This window comes from Taudactylus pleione, unplaced genomic scaffold (assembly GCF_031769625.1).
Source record: "Taudactylus pleione unplaced genomic scaffold, aTauple2 ptg000285l, whole genome shotgun sequence".
In the NCBI taxonomy this organism is placed as follows: Eukaryota; Metazoa; Chordata; class Amphibia; order Anura; family Myobatrachidae; genus Taudactylus; species Taudactylus pleione.
Genome location: NW_028284687.1, coordinates 1,811,684 through 1,821,519, shown reverse-complemented (window position 1 = coordinate 1,821,519; position 9,836 = coordinate 1,811,684). Strand labels below are relative to the sequence as shown.

General features: G+C 41.7%; 1 protein-coding gene across 1 annotated transcript in view; it reads right to left on the bottom strand.

Moving 5' to 3' along the window:
* Positions 1-889: 889 nt before the first annotated feature.
* Positions 890-9,836, bottom strand: part of LOC148512048 (uncharacterized) — a 140,692-nt gene continuing 131,745 nt past the window's right edge. Inside the window, exon 9 of the mRNA XM_088482365.1 lies at positions 890-3,091. Coding sequence (XP_088338491.1) covers positions 2,394-3,091 — 698 coding nt within the window. The 3' untranslated portion in view covers positions 890-2,393. The remainder of the gene's footprint in view (positions 3,092-9,836) is intronic.

The window sequence follows — 9,836 nt, the reverse complement described above, 5'->3', positions numbered from 1 at the left end:
ACTGCCTGGGAGGTTAAGACCAGGTGGCATCCTAAGTACTGGTGAGTGCATCTAACTCTAAGGAAACGAGCGGCTGTTATAGGCAGAAATCCTTCCTATTGTGACTCTAGAGGTCTTATATAATTTATTCAGGAGTATTAAAACAGTCCCACACCCTTTTTAAACTTATTAAGACAGAACCGACCATCAGAGCAGATTCAGTGGCTCAACGACCACCTAACTTCATTCTACCACAATACACGACAGAGGCCCTGATTCAGAGCCGGACGCTCTGACAGAGCACTCACTCTGAATCAGGGCCGGTCTTTTTTTTTTTAGAACGGCCTCCTGGCCATTCGCATAGCTGTGGGTGACCACCCACAGCTATGGCGAGCGGCCAGGAAGATGGTCGCAATGGTCAAGACCATCGCGACCATCGGGCTTGCGACGTCACCCTTGTGGTAGGGTCTCGTTGCTGCAAGCCCCAGAGAGATTTCAGCTCTAACAGAGCCAAAATCTTTCCCACTGACATCACTCGTGATGTCAGTGGGGCCGGCCCCAAACAGAGGCGTTCACATGGGAACGCCTCCGTTTGGGCAGCCACCTCCCCGGCCCACCCACCAAAGGGGGAGTGCTGTCACTCAACATCGACAGCACGCCCCCTTTGGTACGAGACCCGGAGCGACGGAGTGCCCGTCGCTATCCGGGTCTCGCACATGTGCACGACGGAGCCGGCTCCGTCTTGCGCATGCGCACTGGCCCACCATCGACCCGGTTGCGAGCGCACAGCGCTTGCGACCGGGTCTGAATCAGGCCCAGAGATAGATAGAATAGATAGATGTAGATAGATATATGGAAAAATATTTTGATCCAATTATAAATGTCTACAAATATATTATTAAAGTGTAAAAGTAAAGTTGTTTATTCAAATGACAGGCAAGTAACAGGCAAGTGACATGCGGGCATGGATGGCTGACATACCCTAGTATGGTCTAACAAGCTTTACTAACTATGAACTTGGGCTTGAAACACCCTATCAAAGATAAGCATAAGATTTTACCTTTTCAATCTGTTTTTTACCTTTATGGAGTACTAATTTTTTTAAAACCATTTATATCATATTAATGCTGTCCTACCTGGCCTATTTTTTCTATTTATTGTATTTTTGTGTTTGTTTTTTATGAGAATTACATGCTGGTTTAACCTTTTTATGAATTTGCACGATCACTATTTTATATAATTTTTAAACTGTATTGCTTATTATTTATTGTTGCACATTTGCACTAGACACTTTATATACTAGACTTGTTTACACCCTCTTTTTTATTGTATACAGTGTATAGGAACTATTGTCGCTCTCTTACCATCTTCACCGATATATATATATATATATTACAGGGGTTGATGTAACCGGCACTCCAATGACCTAAGCAGATACCCAGGTGCCCTTCCTGTAAGTGCCAATAGGCTCAATCACATAATACAGTCCATCAGGCAGTCCTGGACTTCTAAAGGGTCCTTGAAAAAAGATTTTATAAAAGTAATTTGAAACGTTGGAAACCACGGTCTGGTGACTAATTATCTTCCATAGAAGTCTTATTGGCTGTATTATATGTATGTATATATATATATATATATATATATATACAGTATATATCACAAAATTCTATTTCAGCATCATATAAAAAACATACATCGAAAGGTTCATCACATATAAACAAAACAGCACACTACAAAGTCACCTCAAATCCAGGAATCACTAAATTCCCAAAAAGTATACGACATATAAAATGTAGTTTAATCAAATGTTCCACTAAAGTTCTATACACGGTTCTTTAGAGACTGCTCCTGGTTTCAATGTTCATCAATAGGATATTTAATTATATGTTAATACTCTTTTAGTCTGAAGCTTTCACTTGCCCATTAATATACATTTAAGTACAAACTCTAAATGTATTCATGTCTATTATGTATAATTAGAGGTATAATTTGCAATATTTACAGTATTGCTGCAGACCCAACTCTTGTTCATCAGGACATGGATATTTTATGGATGTTATGTGTGATAAGCTTTGCTTTCTGCGTAATACATTTACCACACTGGGGTGCGCTTCAATTGTTTCACCTGCAGCTGGTATTGCTGGGTGCCCACCAGAGCAATTCAGTTGTTGCAAATGCCAGCACTGGCATTTCTGCTCACCCACTCCTGAGGTGAGCAGATGTGTGTGATAAATCCTTGGCACTTGGTTTTTGGCACCCAAGTAGCGGTTTGGGTGCCCCAACCTTAACATTTTACATGGCAAAACCCAGTCTAAATACCTGCAATAATTAATGGGGGCATAAAACAATTGAATTGCAACATTGGGCGCCCATTAAAAACTGCAACGTGGAAAACAACTGAATCGCCCCCCCCCCTAGGAGCATGGAAGTGGTTTCTCACCTGTGTGACTTCTTTCATGTCTGATCAGACCTGATTTCTGTGCAAAACATTTCCCACACTCAGAACATGGAAATGGTTTCTCACCTAAGTGACTTCTCTGATGTCTAACAAGATCTGATTTATGTGAAAAACATTTCCCACACTCAGAGCATGGAAATGGTTTCTCACCTGTGTGACTTATCTGATGTCTAACAAGATGTGATTTTTTTGTAAAACATTTCCCACACTCAGAACATGGAAATGGTTTCTCACCTGTGTGACTTCTCTGATGTGTAACAAGATCTGATTTCTGTATAAAACATTTCCCACACTCAGAACATGGAAATGGCTTATGACTTGTGTGACTTCTCTGATGTATAACAAGATGTGATTTTTTTGTAAAACATTTCCCACACTCAGAACATGGAAATGGCTTCTCACCTGTGTGACTTCTCAGATGTGAATTAAGATCTGATTTCTGTATAAAACATTTCCCACACTCAGAGCATGGAAATGGTTTATGACCTGTGTGACTTCTCTGATGTATAACAAGATGTGATTTTGTTGGGAAACATTTCCTACATTCAGAACATGTAAATGGTTTCTCACCTGTGTGAGTTCTCTCATGTGAAATAAGAGTTGATTTCAGTGTAAAACATTTCCCACACTCAGAGCATGGAAATGGTTTCTCACCTGTGTGAGTTCTCTTATGTGAAATAAGATGTGATTGCTGTGCAAAACATTTCCCACACGAAGAGCATGGAAATGGTTTCTCACCTGTGTGACTTCTCTGATGTATAACAAGATGTGATTTCAGTGTAAAACATTTCCCACACACAGAGCATGGAAACGACTTCTCACCTGTGTGACTTCGGTGATGTGTAAAAAGATGTGATTTTGTTGGGAAACATTTCCAACACTCAGAACAGGAATATATTATATCACCTCTGTAAGCTGTACTATGCACAGCAATATCTGATTTATCAGGGGAACATTCCTTATGCTCGGAGGGATCAGATACATCGGGATGTACATTTAGGGTACTTTGGCTTTGTCCTGGAGAATCTTGCGTGATGTTTTCTTGTATTTTAGAATCTGGATACATTAAATATTGTTTAGGGACAAACTTGCTTGTGCATCCATCTGCTGGAAATAAAATAAATGTACTGACATAACTTATTTTATAGCATGGCCGATTTCCAATGTTTTCTCTGGCACCTCCATCGTGTTTTGGGTGCAAACGATCAAAGTGGCCCTTTTGCTAGTAAAGGTTCTGCTGATAGCAACCATAGTAAAACCAATAAGAGAAAACAACACTGTATTTTATGTTTCATTCATATTTTCACACTAAGTTTAACTGTGTTTTAGGGTTTGCAGCATTTGTAATAAAAATTAGCAGTTATTAAACCTTTAATAGGATATAAGTGACATAATACATAATGTTCCTTTTGATTTAAGTGTGGGTGGTCTCTATTTTTATGAGAAAAGTCATTCATATAGGAGATTGGACTTCTGGGTAATGCCACTTACATAGTAAACCTTTACCATATCCTTACCCACTAGGTTGTTAGAGTGTGGCCAGGCTTGTACCGACACATAATGTCATAAGCACACAGCCTGTTTCATCATGACTGTAGTCTTCTGTACAGGATGCTGTATTCTGTTCCTCATATGAAATGCTATATAGACACTACAGGAAGTGAGATAGTGGCCAGCCCTGTCTGCTACTGATGCGAATGGGCATTTTATCAGAAAGGCTGTCCTGAAAAATGAGAAAAGACCAATGACATGAAAGAGCTCATAAATCTGACGCTCTACACGCTGAACAGATGGGCAGAAGAAAAACCACCTTCCAGGTTACCAACCTTATGTCTACAGACTCAATGGCTCAAACGGTGACTCTTGCGATGCTTGAAGAACCAAATTCAAGTCCCAAAGGAAATCAAGGAGGTTTTACATGAAGAACCATGTGAGAATGTTTGAGCCTCTGGGATTAATGTCAATCTTCCCTTACGGAAAACTGAAAAAGCTGATATCTGAACGTTCACAGGTCCAAGCCACAACCCCGCATCAAGACCTTCCTGTAAAAAGAAGAGTATCCTTGCCTGCTTGTAGTAAGTAGTTGGGTCACTTTTCCCTTCACACCAGATCTTAAGGTTTTCCAGATCAATTATGTTTTGCCCGATACAGACTTCTACAGGGTCACCATAGTCCAAACTACCATATCCAAAAACTTGTTGGCTTTTAAACTCACAGCTTCAGTAACTACGCCATGAAAGCAACCAAGATCACATTGAAAGACTGAACAGCCCCTTGCTTAACAGGTCTGTGTGCTGAGGAAGATGCCACAGAGGAGCACCAACAATCCCAGTAGATCTGAGTACCAGGCCCTCCTTAGCCAATCTGGAGTTGCTAGAATGACCTTTGCTCTCTCTATTTTATAGACCCCTCGGCAGCATGGCTACCAGAGGGTATCCCAAGAAAAGCCCATCACGACAACCAAACTTTATTGTGAATCCCTTGTGCTGGCACAGTATTTCCTTAAACTGAAGTTTAGCCTGGATCCCATCAAGTCTATGTCCAGCTGACCCATTCTGTCCTTGTACTACTGGAACACATCTGAACATTCTTTTCTGCCCATGAGATGATCTGTGATGTCTCTGTCATGGTCTGGGTAACCCTGGTACCCCACTGATGAGTCAAATATGCTACTTCAGTAGCCCTTTATAGCCAGAACTTCTCTGTTTGACCTTCCAGGCAAACCTGGGCTGCTTTCAGTATATTGCGCACTCTTGCTGAGACCATCTGCCAATCCGTACAGCAGGAACGCTGCTCCCAATCCGAGACTGACATCCACTGCACTTGGATCCATTCACAGACAGCAAACAGACTACCACTATCTAGATTTCTGGTCGGCAACCACCAATGGAGTGACTAACATACAGCAGTCAAAAGAAGTACTGAACTGGTAGAGCAAATGAAGATGAAACTTGTTCCACTCGTTTAAAATCTCTATCTGTAATGGCTTCCGACTCAATGCTGCCGCAAGCTAACCCCTCTGATGCCGCCGTTATCAGCGTCCACAACACGCACTTGCTGCACTTAGGTCCCCAGGCTGTACAATCGCATGGAGAGATATTTCTCTCCACTAATGCCAGAAAAGAAACAGAGGCAGCGTGCATACAGACGCTGAGAATCCAACATGGCCGCCACTCCTGTAGCCCAGGTAGGAGATGCCGCATTGCACTCCCTGCAGCTGAGTCCCTGGAGCGTTTTCCAGAGTCCGGTGACTTATGCTACCATGGTGCAGGCTATTAGGGACACAATGGGCCCCATGTTACAGGAGCAAGCAACTACATTCACCCAAGCAATTAAAGAAGTAAAGTCTCATGTTTGCCAATTAGATAAGTGGGTGGACACTAGAGATAACAGAGTGGGCACTAGCGTTCATTATATCCAAGCTCTTAAGATCCAGTGCACAAATTTTTAGAGAAGGCTAAACACCAAATGTGCAACAGTATTGATGATCTTTACCAGAAACCTTAAAGGGTCCTGCGTTATTCCATTTCTGAGACAAACACTCCCTGATTTATTGGATATCTGCGATGTTTGTACAGATCTTGTGATTGAAAGAGTACATCGTCTGGAACCAATTCAGGATGCTGCTAATGGTAGACCACGTGTGGTCATTTTTAAGTGTCTTAATTTTACCCACAAGGAAGCCATATGGGCTGCGTGACGGAAACACCAAAACTTGGTTTGGGAAAGTGTTGAATTATCCATTTTTCAAGACTACTCGGCAGAAGTCACCAGAGCCCGCAGGGAATTTTCCACGATCTGCTCCAGCGCGATTAAAGGTGGCCACAAATTTGCGTTATTATACCCTGCCGGGTTAAGATTATTTGACGGCTCTTCATATCAGGACTTTTCCACGGCTACAGATGCGACTGCGTTTTTGTCTGAGGAAATAAGCTTATGTCCACTTCACCATGCCGTGGTGATACTACTACCTTGGGCTGAGTTCTCCTGGCTTCCCTTGTTTCTACTTTTATCTATATGAAACATTCTTCTATTGCTGAAGATGTGTGGTTTTTCTCACCTATATACTCGCTTTGTTTTTTGATACGTCCTCTAATATTTCCTACTAGTAATTGTTTAATGCAGGCTGTGTGCTTTGTTACTTAATGCCTTTACTTGCCAGCCGCTACGGGGTAGGAGTTAATCCTTTCATGTAATGTGTGTTTTTATTGTTCATATTTGCTGAAGCTCATTATTGCTTCCACTGTGTGATTTTAGGGGGCTTATCCTCACTACCATTTTCTTATATATGTCTATTGTTATGTCTGCATATTTTGCTTTATGTCCCTCCTCCTAGGTTTGTTTTCCCTTCCCCCCCCACCTCTCCTTGCACTTCCCCATAATAGTGTTGAAAATCTACAACTCCCATGCTTGGTTCAATATGGTTCAGTAGGACCTGGGTGGTCTAAGGACCTCATTCAGAGTCGGTCGCGAGCGCCAATGCGCTCGTAACCGACTCGATCGTTTGGCTTGTCGCTCCGGAGCTCATTACCAAAGGGGCGGCTGTCGATGTTGATCGACAGCTGCCCCCGTTTGGTAGGCGGCCGGGGGGGTGGTTTCCAAAATGGAGGCGTTCCTTTGCGAACACCTACTGTTTTGTGGGAGGCCGCACTGACATTATCAGTGATGTCAGTGGGGAGCTTCCTGCTCCATCAGAGCAGAAAGCTCCCTGGTGCTTACGAGTGCCCAAACCCTACCCTAGGGTCTGGTCGTAAGCCCCGATGGTCGCGAGGAGAGCCCTCTATCCTTTAGACAAGGAGTATACTTCTCTGTCTGCTGTGCATGGTTCCTTCTTTTGGATAGACTACTTGTTTATTTCTCACAACCTTTCCCCTAAAGTAATAGCCTATAAAACTTCTTCCACCTCGACCCTTAAAGCTGTTTATTTTGATACAAAATTGCCATTTGATACTATGGTATCCAATTATCATGATCATTTCAATATCAACAAAACTATAGATTCCATAAACGTCCCAAAATAAGACTGGTCGTCTCTTATCCAATCTGCTTCTTGGTCTCTGTACCGCGATGTGATTAAATCCTTAAAAACAGCAGATGGATCTCGAGTAAAGAAATTTCGGGAATTTTTAAGTCATTTTACTCTAACCTTTATGCAGACAGCCCCATTGACCACACTCAAAAAGTGGTATTTTGCGATAACATGGATCTCCCCAGCTTTGCTGGACTTTACATCAGAAGAAGTATGCAAGGCAGTGAGATCTCTTAACTCTCCGGGACTGGAGGGGAGCATTATAACATCCTTCTACCCCAAATTAGTGAAACACTATTGGGTGTCTATAATACAATTCTAACAGGAAGGGTTTTGCCGAGGTTTTTTTTAATTCAGCTATAACCAAAGTTCTCCCCAAACTAGGCAAAGACCCTGAATTACCAGGGTCTTATAGGCCGATATCTTTGTTTAACACCAATTATTAAAAAAAAATTGCAAAAATTTTAGTTGATCGTCTCAAAATAGCTCCCCCCTCTATAATCCATACGGATCAAACTTGATTTATTACCTCTGTGCTAAATTTCCAGAGAGTTCTGTCAGTGATACAGGGGCTGGAGTCCTCTGGGGACACAGGGGGGGACAATACTACACTTTTTTGATGCCAAGAAGGCTTTTGATTTTGTAACATGGGACCATCTATATGAGTCTTTGCACCACTTTGCGATCCCGGAGGACAATTTAGTCATACTTTCTACAATTTACAAGGAACCTACCACCCAGATAGCCAGGAATGGATACCTCTCTCAACCATTTCCTATATCTAAAGGGACTAGGGAGGGTTGCCCTTTATCTCCCCTGATTTTAGCTATTGCAATTGAACCACTGCCTATTGCTCTATGTAATTCGTAGTCATTCACTGGCATTAAAGTGGTTACAGTTGAGTCAAAACTGGCTCTTTATGCTGACGATATGAAGGCTTTAAAGTTAATTTTCATAAATCTGAATTACTACCTATAGGTCCTCCTTCCCAGAATATTTCTTTACCCCCAATATGCGCCCAATTCCAGACCTGAATGGTTTTTTGAAATGCTGTCTTCTTCAGCTAGGTCACCGATTGGCTTTCTAGACACAGCAGTATTTTTTTTCTTGTTCGCTGTTACACTCATTTCACCCTTGAGACGCCATTATTTGCTCCTTATTTCCCGGATGCACTCTTACGCACACCAAAATTTATGGTCCCTACTGAGATTCTAACTAATATTATGTTCCGCAGCACTTTTTTTTAGCCTGGCTCTCAATCAACCGTAAGTTTGGTCGATGGTTTGGACAATGGTCTCCAGTCCACCCTACCTTGGAATCTTCTGAACCCCCTTTTTAAGTATTACGACTCAACTTTGAAAGTTCTCCAATCCACGATGTTACAAGAAGTTCATGTTACGGTGCTCAATAGAGCATACATCTCTAACATCAAAGGAAGCATGTGGTTTCTGAAGAAACAGGGATTTGTCTAAATGCAGAACTTCCGGGGATACTTTAATTCATAATTTCTGTGAGTGTGGTAAGATACGTAAGTTTTGGGACAAACACGTCTTTTATCAATACTGTACTTTCAGTACATGAATTTAAAGATCCATTGGTGCTATTATGTGCCAACGTTGAAAACTGGTCTTTAGAACCACGTGCTAGAAGGGACATTTTACCAGTAATTACAACAGTGGTCACTGTTGCCAAAATGGCGTTTCTGATAAATTGGGCAACTAAGACCACTCCCTTTTTAAGTGCGGTCAGGCGTATGTTTGATCGTAAATCCACTGTCCTAGATATTAAAACCGGTGTGCTTCGCTTTCAGAAAAAAATGGGGATAATATATTTCACATCTACAGTAGATGGTTCTACTCAAACTCGCATTTATAACATTTTTGAAACGACTAATTGGTAGCAGCTAGATGCCTCATTTCAACAATGAGTTGAACTATATGTTCTCTACTCCATTTCGTTATGCCACAGACGACCCTCCTCATGCCTGTATACTGGGGTAAAAAAAACCTTTTTTACGGTCTTCTTGAGTCTCACTTTTTTCAATGCCTTTATATTTACATTGACTGTGCTAGAAACTTTCAATTTTTTCAGATTCGTATTCTCATTGCCATTTCATTTTATTTTGAAAATAAAAAGATTTGAAAAAAAATCTCTATCTGGAAGACCAGAGAAAATTAAACTCGGCAAACTGGATCGCTCTGAAAGTAGAAACCATTTTCCGCAGCACGCTTATGCAAAAGTGTACCAACATCTTCATTATCGGCAGTATCATTCCCAGTTTCTGTAATGGTCGTGTGGGAGAAACACCCTCAGTAATCTGGTGTCCAGCAGCATGCCAAGGAAGAGTCTCCTCTCAGACAGAACCAGATT